Source organism: Manis javanica, chromosome 15 (genome assembly GCF_040802235.1).
Source record: "Manis javanica isolate MJ-LG chromosome 15, MJ_LKY, whole genome shotgun sequence".
NCBI classification, from domain to species: Eukaryota; Metazoa; Chordata; class Mammalia; order Pholidota; family Manidae; genus Manis; species Manis javanica.
This window is the reverse complement of record NC_133170.1, coordinates 74,440,946-74,456,991: the sequence shown is the minus strand read 5'-3', so window position 1 is coordinate 74,456,991 and position 16,046 is coordinate 74,440,946. Positions and strand designations below refer to the sequence as shown.

The following is a 16,046-nucleotide window of genomic DNA, read 5'->3' as shown; positions in this document are numbered from 1 at the left end:
CAAGAACCATAGGACCCTTAGTTCAAATCCCAGTCTTTATAAAAATTAAAGAGAGGTAAATTACATGTGACAGCATATTGTAAACCATAAAGCATGATAAAATTGTGAGCTTTTTTAATTCTCTTGACCAAATAGTGTATTCATAAGATACACAGTGTAAACTTAAAACACACACGCATATATAACTGTAAGTAACCTATTTCTTATATATTTCATGTTAGACTTCATAAAGGAAACATCTGGCTATACTTTCATTTAAATTCATCTATCTAGCTTGAGCATGGAATTATAAAACTCAGTATCTGTATATGTACCTAAAAAGACAACAATTACTTTGAAACATAGAAAGTTTAGTTGCAACAAATGTAAGGTGATATTAGGAGTTTAAAAAGGTAATTACAAAAATTATGGGAAGCATTTTAAAGGGAAGTGTCTCTCCTGGAATTCAGTGGTGCACAATGATAGCATTTGGGGCTTTGTAATTTGTTTTTGCCACATGTTTGTACGGTCTGGTGTGCAATAGGGCCACCCTCCTCACAGGGACTCACCCACCAATTAGGATAGAAAATGTTCTTGACACAGCTCATTTCTATTTTATCTTTAGGCACCTCGTTTAGGGAAATGGCTATCCTGAGACTATTTTATTGACACAAGCCAGTCAGACATTCTGTTGGCAAGTTTTAGATGTGTTATGATAGCTTTAAATACCTCATGATACTTCAGCTTTGGGAATCTGATTAAAGAAATACTAAAAAAAGAAAAAATAAGATTACGGATAAAACATATCTCAAACCCATTACCCTAGAACAAACATTTTACTACCATATTTGCCTGAAAAACAAGTGAATTCAGAAAGGACTAAATGGTATCCTTTCTTTTGGCTGTAATTGTTTTTTCCCTATTGTTGAATTTCAGGAAGGCACAAGAATGAGGAAGTGAAATATATACATATTATTTCAAACTACTCCTTTCCTTCCTCTTATCATGAAATAAGCCTCTTTTAAAAAGAAAATGTGATGACAAAATAGATTATTTTCTTTAGAGTGTTAGGTGCCTCTTTGGTGAAGCTGTCCTTTTTTTAGTCTTGAAATAGCCTGTGCTCTTATTCCTCATACTTTAAAGAGGATTGTCCTTTAGAAAAGAGGAATGAATATGAAACCTAGTGTTAGTTTCAGCTAGAAAGGTTTCAAAGTTCATCTCATGTTTAATGGTGTACTTTGATAATACTATCCAGTTACAGAACAGCGCTGTCTTGATAGTAAAGACTCAGCCTAGTACATAGGGACACCTTCTAAAAAGAGCAAAGAAACAAACCATTCTTTGTACAAATGCACTTTGACTAAATTGAAAATATTAGGGGGAATTAATAGCAACATGAAAATTTCCAATAAAACTTGTTTGAGGGTTAGGGTGGGGAGAGGTGGCTTTAATAGATAAGAGTGACCAAATTACTTAATGAAAAATGAAACTAAAGTTACAATTTTGTGATTAACTTTTTTTCCTAAAATAGGAAAGATGAGAAGGAAGTGACTAGAAAATCCAACAGGAAAATAAAAGGGTGATAAATTGAAGGACTGGAAAAATCAGAAAAGGTTTAATAGAAAGAAACAAGAGATACCAAAATTTACATTTGCAATCTTCATTTTGTTGGATATTCACTTGAGAATGGGTTAAGGAAAAATTACTAAGAAAAGTGGCTATCCAAAAATCACAGAAATGCTTTCTTCTCATCAGGAGGGCAAGTAAATATATTGTAATTTGTTAGCATCTTTTTTGTGGGGAAGGGAAGGAAAGAGACAGATGACTTAAAAGGAGAGAGCTCTCTTTTGCATGTGCTCTCTCTCTTTTTCTCTCTCTCAATTCGTATTAAGAATTGGAAATAAATCTCATTCAAACCATTTTAAAAGGATATTCAAGATTCCTATGACTGTTAGAGATGTAATCTTTAAAAACAAAAAAGCGAGCAGTGTCATATTGTGCAGTGGTTCTCAACCAGAGGGATTTTGCCCCCCAGGTGACATTTGGCAATGTCTGCAGACATTTTTGAAAGGTGCTTGGGACACTTGGGAGGTGCTACCAGCATCTCCTGGGTAGGCCAGAGATGCTGCTGAACACCCTACAACGCACAGCCCCTCAGAACAGAATTATCAGCTCACTGTCAGTAGTGCCTAGTTTGAGAAATCCTTGTGTGTAGCATGGCTCTGGAATCAGATAGAGATGGGTCTGAATCCCAGCTCTGCTCATCAGCTATGTGACCTTGAGGATATGTATAATAATTAATCAAAAATATGTAAATATATTTTGGCTTAATTAATAAATTGATTCCATCAAGTTTCAATTTCCTTATCAATTAAATGGTAACACCTACCTCATGAATGAAAAAAATGAATAAGTGAATGAGATTGCTTTTAGGATTAGACAAGTATATAAAGAGCAACCAGCACCGTGCCTGGTACAGGGGATGGTCAGGAAATAGTAGGTAAATTGATGGAGATGATGATAGATAAGATTAATACCAGAGAGTTCTATTTTGCCTGAAAGTTTGTCTTCCATGAATGTGGTTACCTGAATTCTGTTCCCCAACCCAAATCAGGTTACACGACAGATCCATGAGCATGAGCAGGAGAACGAGTTGCGGGAACAGATGTCAGGTTATAAGCGGATGCGGCGCCAGCACCAGAAGCAGCTGATCGCCCTGGAGAACAAGCTGAAGGCTGAGATGGACGAGCACCGCCTCAAGCTACAGAAGGAGGTGGAGACGCATGCCAACAACTCGTCCATCGAGCTGGAGAAGCTGGCCAAGAAGCAAGTGGCTATCATAGAAAAGGAGGTCAGTACGTGCACACACGCATTTGCACCACAACCAAGCCAAGCCTGTTCCAATCAGCCGCATCGTGTGAGCAGGGGACCAGAGCAGTGTGTTTTTTGGCCATGGAGGAACAGTATTGCTTTGGGGGAGTGGGATTTCCAGGCTTTATGGAGCTTCTTAAAGTTGTCATTAGAAGTTAAAGTAGTAACCTAAGGTGTATATTACATTCATGTCTATTCAAATATATTCTGATCATCAGTCCCTTGATGCGGATCTTGGTACAAATAAAAAGAAACAAGATGTTTGTATCCTATGGAAATTTGCACAATTTAGGTCTATTATGGAGCCTGCCATACCCACAGTCCTCTTCAAAAGAAAAGTGCTCCACAAAGACGCTCTTTTAGTGGTGATAATTCATGCCCACAGCTGACTGAACTAGGGATGGGCACCTAACTGGCAGCAGCAAGTGATTATTCTGGCTGTTGCTTTGTCTTCTAGGGAGCATCTCTCTTCTCATCTAGGTTCTAAACTAATTTTAAAAACAGACAAGAGGGTAAGGCAGATAGTCAGAATATCACCTTTATTACTGGTAAGTGTTAGGAGAACTGATTTATGTCTGAAGGGAAACAGACCTAATAACACTAAACAAAATTAAACAGACTTGCCCATCCCAGCTGTGCTAAACCAGTCTCTGTCCCCACCACCCCCATGAAACTTACAAAGTAGTGCAAAAGCAGGGGTGAACATGTGCTCCCTGGCGCTGGGGATGGAATGACTGGGAACAGGGTGCCAGGACTGTTTCAGTAATTAGGCTCTCTCTCTCCACATGGAAGGAAGCGTCAGAATTGTAGAAGCGACATTTCCCCAACAACCATCGACCTGTGAGGCAGTCTGGCATGAAAATCTCTGCCCAAACAGGGATGATGTTGATTAAACAAACAGTCAGATTATTTCTTGGGAATTTAATTTGGTAAATATGTGGAAAAAATGTTGATAATGGAAGCTAACAGTGAAAAGATACATAAAAAGAACCATGAAGCCTAATTCCCTCTCTGTCCCTGAAGTACCTCATCTATGTATGTGCTTCATCTAATTGTTCCCTGAAACTTAGATTTGCTCACTTTCTGGAGCCAATTTTTATTGGGTTATCTTTTATTTGGTCTCTGTTTTATCCACTTAGGAGCCCCCAAAGTGTCCTGATATCTGACTGTTGTGGATTATAGCAGGTGCCTAAGAAAACCAAATGTCATTAGTGTTGCCTATTATACTAGAGATGACCCCACTAGGAAATCTGGTAATTAAAATACTGATTAGAGTTAGATTCTTGGACTCAAACTGGCCTATTGTGGTTATTTATCCATTTTTATAATTTAACCTTTGGCCTACGAACAGTATGATAAAAATCTTTTTTATGTAATCCTTGGTTCACCTTTCATTCCATGTGTTTATTGTATGTGTTCAATAAAACATGTTTATGGGTTCACCTTCATGTTTTTCCCATAATTGGGAATATATTTTTCAATGGTAAAAATTTAAATTTTTTTCTGGTTTAAGATGCAAAAGAATCAGAGCAAACATTTCCTTATTATTTATTAACTATTTGTTTAAAAAATATTACATTATTCAGCACTTATGTGCTCTTTTAATGCATTGGAGAATATAGACAGCTAAATTCTATATGAAGAACAATTCAACTTACAGCGTGTTTGTTTTTTTATTAGGCAAAGGTAGCTGCAGCAGATGAGAAGAAGTTCCAGCAACAGATCTTGGCTCAGCAGAAGAAAGACTTGACAACTTTCTTAGAAAGTCAGAAGAAGCAGTATAAGATTTGTAAGGAAAAAATAAAAGAGGTAGGAGTACCAATATTTATAGTTAACAAGTTGCCGTTAGAATGGATGGAACTTAAAACTGATTCCTTTTACATTGTGGTCAACAGTCTAATCCATTGACTCTCAGACTTCATGTTACAGTCCCCCGATGTGCTCATTCAGACAGGTTGCTTACCCGCCCTAGATGTTGTGATTCGTGGGGTGGGGTGGAGTGTGACCTGTGGGTTTCTCCGTAGTTCCAGGTGGTGCTGAGGCTGCTGGTCCAGGCACCACACTTCAAGAACCATTGGTCTAACCCTAAACCATTCCTGCCAGCTTCTGGTTTATCCTCCACCTTTAGCCAGAATGATCTTTTCAAACCATAAGTCTCATCATAGCACCTCATGGTTTTAACATTCATTAGCTCCCTATTGCTCTTAGGATGGATCAAAATACTAGGAGTTCCTGTGTGGTCTGCTACTAGCTTCCTTCCAGTCTTACCTCATATCAGTGTTTCCCCACCTGCTTACCCCTCCCCAGCTCTTCACTGCTCCTGCCTCACTGATCACCTTTGGGTTCCTCAGATGTGTCCAGCTCCATCCTTCTCCAAGGTCTTTGCTCATAACTTTCTCCTACCAGGATCCCTTCTCTTTCCCCCACCTCCAATCCCACCCCATAGACAATTCTGTTAATTCCTGCTCCTCCTCCTTGTAAGATTTAGGATTATTTATTAGTACCTTAACTTAAACATCATTTCCCCAGGGAACACTTTCCTTACTGCCTTGACCAAGACAGATGCCCCTGGTTTCATAACCTTAGTCTTCAATTGCACTTTTTTTTAGTAATTATTTGGGCTTCTTACCCTACTAGCTGGTGAACAATAAAGCAGAGACCATGTCCTCCTTTTTTTTATTTTTGCTCTTGACTGTATTCCTGTGTCTGGCACAAGTGAATATTTGATAAATGAATGATTGATTCTTGAATGTTTGGTTGAAGAGCGCTAGTGAACTTAGGGAGTCCTCTCAAGGAACAGCACTTGAATCTGAAAGCTCAGATTTCAGTTCTCCCACCAGGACCTTACAGTTGAACTGCCTGCAGTTCATAGACTTTCCTTCTCCTAAGATGTAGGATTTCTTATTTGTATACTACCAGTGTACTAAGTTTTAATAAAACTTGATATGGGGCATTGTCTTAGAATATGAAATCACTCATTTGAGTTTATATTCTAAGTTAACAGTATGGAACTTAGCAAGGTTCGTCTCTAATTTTTTTTTAAAGTAGGAAGTGAAAGCAGGTGGGTTGGGGTGAGCTTCAGGTTCTTTTACCCTGACCAGAAGAACCTCTGGTAATTGTTAGCACTGGTAGAAATGTATGTGATCCCCACTGTCCAAATAGGAAGATGCTGTAGCACTTATAAGGCCTGGAAAACTAGGCTATAGAGAGAAATAGTCCAACTAGGAATAAGAAAGTTCACATTCTCTCCATTTTCTCTTAGTTATTGCTTGTGCCTAATTATTGTATCATCATAGAAAGATGCTGTTGGATCAAAGAGAAAACTCTGATTTTTCAGTAAGAAATCTTGCAATTTTCTCAACTGCCAGTTCATACTTATTTCTAACTCCATGTGTTCACTCACACTTTAGAGACTATACTTTATGACTGCAAACTCCATTTTCAGTTTTTGTAATACTAAGATTGCAACATTTGGAAATTACATGAGCTCCACCTTTAGAAGATTCTCCCATAGAACAGCACTCATGAGACCTCATGCAGTCCTTAGGCATACGGCTGTTTTTTGATTCCCCATACTCAGATTTATGAGTGTAAAGGACCACAGAACTAAATTGTAAGTCTTTCAACATGCTCTTAAAGAAAAATAAGCCTAAATCCAATTTAAGGTAGCCTCAGTAAGCCTTTCTATGCAAAGCCGATATTACTCCTTATGAAGTAAAACTTAGTTCAGACTGTCTAAAGAGACATGCATATTTAGATATTGATACTTAAAGATATTGTCCTTGGTATGACAAACTAATCTCTGTTATCCCCACTGTTGATTTATAACAGGGATGTGGTCAATAAACAATGAAGGATGGTCCAGAAATAACTTATTCTTGATTTTGGAGTGAATTTGAATTTGAGTGTGCAATGAAGTGGTTGATGCCAAGCCTAGTAGTGAAGTAATGGCATTGAGAGATGAGTCGCCTAGTTTTCCTGTTGTGATCCCTGCTCACTCCATGCTGGAAACAGCTCTTGCTCGCCTGATTTCACTTAAGACCTCACTGGAACAGGAGGTTGAAAGTTGATGTACAAGTATTTCTTGGCTAAGTACAGAAACAATCTAAATAGCCTGTGATGTCTGCCTGCATCACAAAGCATTAAACAAAATAGGTACTAGCACTTCAAGGAGGTTTCAACTGAGTAGTTAACAAGTATTATTGGTCAGGCTTGTCAGTATGAACAATATGAACAAAGAGTAAACCGTTCTTTCTTTCAAAGTGGTCTTCTTACTTTCCCCATAGATGAACATTGTCTTTAACTGTTCTGATTCACTTTTTTCCCTTTATCCATATGGTCTGGAATAATTATGAATTTTGTCCTTTTGAAAATATAGGTGATTTTACCCTCTAATGCAAATAAAGATTGCTTTTTCCTGAAATGCAAACTAGTGACATTTGCAGAATTACTTCCTGTTTTTGAAATCTGTCCACTTCTGTCTTGTCACCACACCAGCAACTGAGATAGGGCCAGGGTGATCGGTGCAGTGTGACATGAGATGACACTGGCATTGCCATGTGGAGAACAGAATGAAGAAGGCAAGAACATGTCCAAGGAGACAGCTAGGAAGCTATTGCAAAGGTCCAGGCGAGAGATGATATAGCCTGGAGACTCCACATGGCAGTGCCAGTCATCTTTTTGAAATACATCTCATTATGACACCCCTACTTATATAAAATCCATTTCCTGTGCACTAAAGATCAGCATCCTTAACTTGGCCTGGCAGATTCTAATGGTCCTGCCTACCTGTCCAGTGTCATCTCATGTCACACTGCACCGATCACCGTGGCCCTGTCTCACTTTCTTGATCACATCATGTTTCTGTTAACCCATCCTAAAGGTTTTGCACATGCTATTTCCTCTTTCCAAAATATTCTTCTCTCTCCTTTTTCACTGGTTAACTCCTAGAAATTTTTCAAATTTCAGCTTTGTTGTTACCAAGGTCAAGTGTTTTCTATTAAATATCCTTGTAGAACCACATACTTCACCTTCACAGCACTTATCACAGTTACTTTCAGTTCATTTCTGTGGTTCCTTGATTGATGGTTGGTTCTAAACTGTAAAGCCTCATGGTGGCAGATAACACATTCTTTTGCTCACTCTTGTATCCTTGTGCCTTGCACAGTGTCTGTCACATAGGAATTCAATAAAGTGTGTGTTGATTGTCTGAATGAACCAATAATTTCTGAGAGTGGAAGCCAGAGAGATGGAAACTAACAAGTCTCCCCCTCACTTAATACTCAATTAATTGAAGAAAATGAGTTGGGGTGCGGGAAAGGAACAATATTAGACCTTCCTGTCCTTACATTTTCAGTTGCTCTCCAAATAATTTACTCTACCACTGCAACAAACTATTGTGATTATTTTTAGTTGAGACCAGCATGTTTGTTTGTTTGTTTTGTGAAGGAGATGAATGAGGACCATAGCACACCTAAGAAAGAAAAGCAAGAGCGGATATCCAAGCATAAGGAGAACTTGCAGCACACACAGGCTGAAGAGGAAGCCCACCTTCTCACTCAGCAGAGACTGTACTACGACAAAAACTGTCGTTTCTTCAAGCGGAAAATAATGATCAAGCGGCACGAGGTGGAGCAGCAGAACATTCGGGAGGTATTTATAATGTTCATAACTCTTGTCTTTGACATGTGAGGCAATAAGCTTTTTGAGGATCATGATGATTGTGTCTGTTTTGTCCATTTCTGTATCCTTAACCTTTATAATCTTCAGTGCAGCCTGACACAAAGTAGGTTTACAAAAAATGTCAATTAATTTACCACAAGAAAATTGACCATGAGAGAAAGCCCATTTACAGAACAAGCAATGAACTTTTTCCAAATAAATGTAATAGTTTTATTGAATACCTATTCTCAGCTGCATCATGCAGTAAGAATCAAAAGAATAACAGAGAGTTTTTGCCGTCAGCCTACTTGTCAAACACTTGTGTTTTTGTGACACCACACGAAACACTTAAAATAACAGTATGCTGCTCTACAATCAAGTTAATTCTCTCAGCCGTCCAGCACTTACAGAGTGTCTCCTTTGTGCAGGCACTGTGCTAGAGACACCAGGGCTCCCCAGAAACTATACTCCCTGCCTTCAAGTATGCGTAAGTCTAAGAGGAGAAACAAACATGTAGCAGACTAGTTACAGTGTCATATGTTAGATACGATAATGGACATATAAAAAGAATATCATGATCAGATAGTCATGAAAGGGCTTGGAGGACTCAGTGACTGATAAGAAGTTGAGCGTTCTGGATGTACACAGTGGAGCATCAGGACAGGAATAGTTGGAAACAGAATGTGGAGGGCTTTGTTTGTTACAGCAAGGCATTTAGATGTTAGCCTAAAGGCAGTTGCCTGGCCATCAGAGGTTGTGAAGCAGAGAAGTGAAGAACAAAGTTATCTTTGTTTTGAAGAATCAGTGCATCAGTGTGACGCTAGGCGAGAAGAGTAAGAAGCAAAGTACAGTACAATCAGCTAGGATGCTCTTTCTCTAGTTCCGCCTGAAAGAGGCAATGGGGATAGAGAGAGATTAGATCTGAGTGATGTTTCTGAAGCAGAACTGACAGTAATTCAAACCAAATGGCGTGACAATTTCAGAAGAGGGAGGGGCCAAAAATGACTTAAAAGGTTCTAATTTGGGAAATTGCATGAGTGTGATATTATTCACTGAGATGAGGAATACAGAATGAGAATCAGTTGCAGATACAAAGTTCAGTAGGAAATCATTGTGACCTAGAGTAATCAGAGAAACCCTCATTAACGGGCTAGAACATTAGTTAAAATATTGAAGTTTGATTTTTTTAAAAAACCCAGTGTTAGACTGTATGAAAGAAACAAGCACTTCAGGCACATTTAATGGGAATGTAAATTGGTGTAAGCTTTTTGGACAGCAGTTTTCAAATGGGAAGAAAAAAAGGTAGAGCAAACTAAAATTTATTGAACAATTGTAATTATGGGCCAGGCTCAGACTCTTTATCTGTGTTGTCTTATTAGAAAAGGGAGAAACAGCTGAACATTTCTGAACCAGACAATGAGTAACATGGCTAAAATTTTACTATGGAGATATTAGCCCAGTTTGGTGGTGATACACAGATTGATTAGCGCATGCATTCTCAGTGGGAGTGATATTATACCAGGAGGGTAGAAATGGGTTCTTATGGGGGAAGTCCTAGATATTATAATGCCTTGTGGCTCTCTGAAGGGCCCCAGTGTGTAAACAGACAGCCTATCTGTGGTATTAACGTTTAAGAGGAGGAGGAAGGAGGAGTGTAAAAAAAGACATACATATGACTTATTATACATTATATATAACTTTACAAAAATAGGATTACATTTTTATCTGTGGGTTTATTTGATTTGCAAGCAGTAGAAACAAACTCTGGCTGACTTAGCATGGAAAGGAATTTGCTGGAAGGATATGGGGTAGATAACAGAGGTAAAGAATCAAGCTGGAAAAGCAGCTTCTGTGACCTAGATAGCAAGAGCTAATGGACATTCCTCAAGGCACTGCCATTGGGATGTATATCCTTCAACCATGTTTAATTTTGTATCATTTTTTGTTAAGATTCACATTCCTCGGATAGCTGGAACTGGATTGGGTAATGTGCATACTCACTGATTTAATAGTCTCTCTGATTCCACATAGGGTGGAGTAGTTTCTCAAGCGAAAAGAGGAGCTGTTAACAAAAAAGGGGAAAGGGATACTGAACCTACAAAAATTTCTACTATAAAAGTTTTATAACTTTTTTTTCCTTTTCTTTTTTTATTTTCCTTTTACTCTCTAGGGCACATGGCTATACCTCAATTTTTTTAACCTTTAATAGTATTTTGGGGGGGTTGACTATAAAATCGTTTATTTAATGAGGTACTTCTCAGTGGATATTTTGTTGAAGTTTTACAGTATTACCAACTGTGCTACAGAGAACATTTTTGTATATAGATCTTTTTACACATATGCAGGTATTTTGTAGGGTATATTCTTGGAAGTGGAATTTCTGGATCCGAGTGTATACATCTAAATTTTTTATAGATATTGCCTTCTAAGAGTTTATATTTCCACCAACAAAGACTACCTGTTCTCCTGTAACTTTGCCAAAACTGAGTATTAGCAATCCTTTTAATTAATGAAAACATTGATCACAAGAGCATGGGTTTTGCCTCTTCCTCTATCATCACTGTACACAGATGCTTTCTGTTTTCTAACCATTTATGAAACTAAGAAAACATTAAATGTCATAAGCTAACCACAACTCCTTGTAAAAGCTTGAATTCTATTCTTACTCAACCTCATGAGCATGAGGACAAAAATTTTGACTTGAGTGAGATCAGATGCTTTTAAAGAAGTCAGCAGCACTTGCACTGAAACTTGAATAGAATGCTTCGATCACAGTTGGAAAGGGTTTATCAGGTGACACACCCTGGATGCACATCTTAGACAGGAGGTAGATGCATGTAAAACATGGCAATGTGCTTAGGGGCCATAGTGTATGGCCAGGGCCATACGTTGTACATATATTTCAACACTAAGCTCACACTCAGCTTGGTGAGATACTCACATTATGTGATGTGGTTGATGGAAAGGGAGCTACAAGCCTCTTATCTCACAGCCCCTTTAGACAAATATACATGGAGTGATTGTGCGGATGGGCAGAATCACCTGTACCATTAAATTCATTTTTGTCCTTTGGCTCAGCTCATTTTTATTGAATTTGCACAGACTAAAGTTACACATGAGGCTTACTGTATATTGTGTCATCTATGCAGATGAAGCCACCATTGTATCATGTCTAGCTACAGTAGAGGAATTCTCCAGAATATTGTATCACAGACTGAATAAACATAAAACTGGAAAATATGAGCGATTCAATGGACATCTTTTAATGGAAAATGTTGAAAAATCTAAAAACCTGAGTTTTAGCCTCTGTTCTGCTTTATAGAAGTTGCATGATCTTACGTTAGTTTCTCAATTCCCAAATGTTTTACTATCATATATAAAAGAAGTAAATACTTGTACTCTTAGCACCTTCTATGTTTACAGTTAGGATTGAATGAGATATATGAAAGCACTTTTAAAAATTGAAAGCATATTACACATTATTATGTGGACTCATAATAAGCCAAATAACGTTCTTTTCCCAAGGTTTAAAATTTTTTTGGCAGTTTATCAACTTATATCTCAGCAACTCAGATATAGGAATTAATAGTAAAGGGAACAACCTACAATTATAACAGAAAACCCATTTCATCATCATGTTTCTCTCACTTTTTTACAATACATGCTAGATATTTGCTTTTGAATAAAGAAAAATGACATGTTTATGTATTCTGAAGCATTTTCTTATGGTCCCTCATCTTCACAAGAATGGTAGTTCACAGTGGGTACTGTTATCTTCACTTTATACCTTAGGAAACTAAAATGTAAATTAAAAGACTTACCCAATGCCATACATGATGAGTCAATGGAAGTCAGCTGAAAGTGACTTACGCCCTGAATATTCTTCCATTGCTTCTTAAACTTTAGTATTTATCAGAATTAGCTGGGTGTCATATTATTAAGACCAATCACATGTAATGCAGATAATTCTGATGCAGGTATTCTGTGGACATCATCCTGAAGCATTCCATTAAACATAAAATTGAAGTAGTTGACTTTTTCTGAAAGTGTTGTTTGCTTTATATCTTTTATATTTTTCGCCTTGAGTTTCAGGGCTCTGGGCAGCTTAGACTAAATTTGGATCATTTCGGAAAATATGGAATGTATAAATGCCCAATGTTGGGAGTCCTGGGACTCAAAGGTTAAAATGATATAGTGATCTAGGAACAGGACCTTTACCCATGTACAGGGCTTTCCTTGGCTTTTCTCCTGGTCATCAGCCTGCAATAATCGCTTGTCTATGAGAAGGCCTCACCATCCTTTGGTGCCACCTAGGGGCCAGTTAGTGATTTTTAAACGAGGGTTAGTAAGCCAAAGACAGAGTCATGGGTTAGTAAACATTTGTATGTACCCAGAGCACATGGTTGAGAATTTGATACAGTGTCACTCAGGAAATATTCTTGAACCAGTGAATGAAAATTTCACCTAACTCCCTCCCACACACTTTTGTTTTTCTTTCCTCCCTTCAGCAGGAAAGAAAGACATGAGTAGACCCAAAAAGAACAGAATGATTAGATCTAGAAATGTTCAAACAGACTGTAATGGAAAAGATGAAAGAAGAGAGATTTCATCTGCTTTTTCCCAGCCTGTCCTAAACTCTGAGATTTTTTTAAAAAAACATATCAGTGGACTACTTCAAAAACACATACAAAACAGGATATTTCCCAGAAAACTAAGAACATTGCAGACATTATCAGTTTAATTCATTGATTCTCAACTCAGACTGTATATTAGATTCAGCTCACCCCAAGAACTCTTAAAAATATTGGTGTCAGGGTCCCACCCCAGACAGTTATCAGAATTTCAGGTTGTGGGATTCAGGAAGCATTTAATTCATTAAAACCTTCCTCATATGATCTTAATGGGCAGCCAGAACTGAGAATCACTGGCTTAACTGAAGAAACATTCACTTAGGCCAATGCATAGCACATCACCTAATTAAGGTTCACAGCAGCTCGTGAGGTAAGAAGAAATCAAGTAGAATTAATCCTATTTTGCTGATAGCATAGTTGTGATAGGTATGAAATTGTCCATCTTGTAAGTGATGGACCCAAATAGAACCTAAATGTCCAGGGATTGTTAATCTAATCTCAATAAATCATGCCTATTAATGGGTTTAATTAAGAGACAGTAGGGCCATTCCCTCACTTACTCATACACCTTCCAATTCGTCTCTCTCCGTTTATCTTTTGTTCCTGAGTATAGGAACTAAATAAAAAGAGGACCCAGAAGGAGATGGAGCATGCCATGCTAATCCGGCATGACGAGTCCACCCGAGAGCTAGAGTACAGGCAGCTGCACACGTTACAGAAGCTACGCATGGATCTGATCCGTCTACAGCACCAGACTGAACTGGAAAACCAGCTGGAGTACAATAAGAGGCGAGAGAGGGAACTGCACAGGAAGCATGTCATGGAACTTCGGCAACAGCCAAAAAACTTAAAGGTAAGAGGAAATGGGAGTATTTCCCTATTTGTGCTCCAGCACACAATAGATCAGTGGTTCCTACAGCTAGATGACTGTCAGCGTCACTTGAGCCACAAAACCACCAATTCCTGGACCCCACACCTACTGAGTCAGAATATCCAGACGGGAAGCACGAGAGTCAATATGTAACAAACTCCTGAAGAGATGCTGCTGGGCAAGCTGGCTTGCAAACCACTGTGCAAAATGTTCTCTCCATTTGTCTTTGCATGTATTATACAAATTTTTCTGACCCCTTCATGACCTGCCCTCTTTAAAATTGTACTGTGGTTCTAATCTGAGAAAATGAGAAAGTTACCTGGCAGGTATATGGCAGATAAATTTCATCTGTTATGCCAATCAGACTATTGGTAGTAGCTAGCTTGAGCATTGCTGTATTGAGAAAGACTCTAAAGCCACATCCAAGCATAATGTGAAAGAATATGATTATTAGCGACATCTGTCATGGGCTTGGGAATCAGAAGTGAATCTGCCTGCACCAGGCATTTATTATCCTGACTCTAGAGATTTGGAACACCTTGGGCCCTCACTGCCTCCAGGTAATTCCAGCTGACTGCTGATTAACAAGTTATAGGGACAAAGCCACTGCTATATGTTCAGGGGGTCATTGCCAAAGTTGATACAGATATGAGGCCAACCTCAACCACACTGGCCATGCTCCTGTAGACAAATCTTAGTGATCCCTGTCATTACAGCTCCTCCAAGTACACATGAAATACACATTGACTATGGGACAACCTGGTGGAATGCTTTCTGGACTTAAACACACCACACTTCCTCTTTGCTACATACAAGTAAAGTATAACTTCTTAATGGGGAAAAATCTAAAATCACTTTTCCCTTTCCGTTTATGCTGGAATCCAGTGGAAACGGGTTCTGATGTGAAGCATTATCCGGTTGTTCTTCACCGATTTGTCAAGGAAGCACAGAGCAGCGATAGCCAGCTTATACACTGCCATCCCCTTTCTCACTTGGAAGTAAAGGGGGATGAGGAAAAAGCAACAAATAGAAGACACTGAAGATTCTGAGTAGGAAACCATTAAAATAATAAACATGCTTTTACCAAACTAAGCTTCATAGTATTTCACAATCTCCTTAGAGTTGTGATCCCCTTATAACAATTCATTTTTTTAATCCATTCGTAAATTCAGAATTACTTCCATTCATTTTATATAAAACCAAAAGTATTGGTAGAGTTAACTCTTATCTGTGTCGTATGCATTATTTTCATTATTATTGACCAGTCATGTGGATCACTGTACCAAAAGACAACCGGTCTCAGCACTTGTATTCTATCATTAGGATGAAAGGCTTCCTGTGTTTACTGATGTGTCTTTATTTTCTTTTTGCTACTTTGTCTACACAGGCCATGGAAATGCAAATTAAAAAACAGTTTCAGGACACTTGCAAAGTACAGACCAAACAGTATAAAGCACTCAAGAATCACCAGTTGGAAGTTACTCCAAAGAATGAGCACAAAACAATCTTAAAGACACTGAAAGATGAGCAGACAAGAAAACTTGCCATTTTGGCAGAGCAGTATGAACAGAGTATAAATGAAATGATGGCCTCTCAAGCGGTAAGTGGTTAGGTTTGGTGCCACAGCTTCGAGAGCTTTGGGAATCAAGAAAATTCAAGATCCAGCTTTTGTTCCCAAGATGATTCTGGCACAGATTTAGGATATTGGTGTTTTTCTGCCCAAAGAACTGAGGAAATGACGACGCTGAATAAAGCCAAGCCAATGTGGATACTTGGAGTGTGTTTTATAAGATGGAACTCAAGGAATAACCTGCTAAATCAGACCTGTGGCACTTAGGGACTTTGAGGGCAAGATGTGATAGATAACCACATGCAATGTCATATTTCCATTCATCAAAGATTGTGCAACTGTCAGGTACAAATGAATAAGAAACACAGATACACTCATTCAGTAAACTTTTGCTGAGCATCTGTGTTCAGCTTTCTGCTGGGCTCAGAGATAGAGTGATGAGGTAGAGAGACAAGTTAGTCCT

At 38.4% G+C, this 16,046-nt stretch overlaps 1 protein-coding gene across 4 annotated transcripts in view; it reads left to right on the top strand.

The window, feature by feature from the left end:
• Positions 1 to 16,046, top strand: part of TAOK3 (TAO kinase 3) — a 166,594-nt gene that overhangs the window by 142,279 nt on the left and 8,269 nt on the right. For all 4 annotated transcript variants that reach the window (XM_036993397.2, XM_036993399.2, XM_036993398.2 and 1 more), the window contains exons 15-19: positions 2,594 to 2,830; positions 4,531 to 4,659; positions 8,299 to 8,502; positions 13,756 to 13,995; positions 15,401 to 15,613. In XM_036993397.2, the coding sequence (XP_036849292.1) occupies positions 2,594 to 2,830; positions 4,531 to 4,659; positions 8,299 to 8,502; positions 13,756 to 13,995; positions 15,401 to 15,613 (1,023 nt within the window). The remainder of the gene's footprint in view (positions 1 to 2,593; positions 2,831 to 4,530; positions 4,660 to 8,298; positions 8,503 to 13,755; positions 13,996 to 15,400; positions 15,614 to 16,046) is intronic.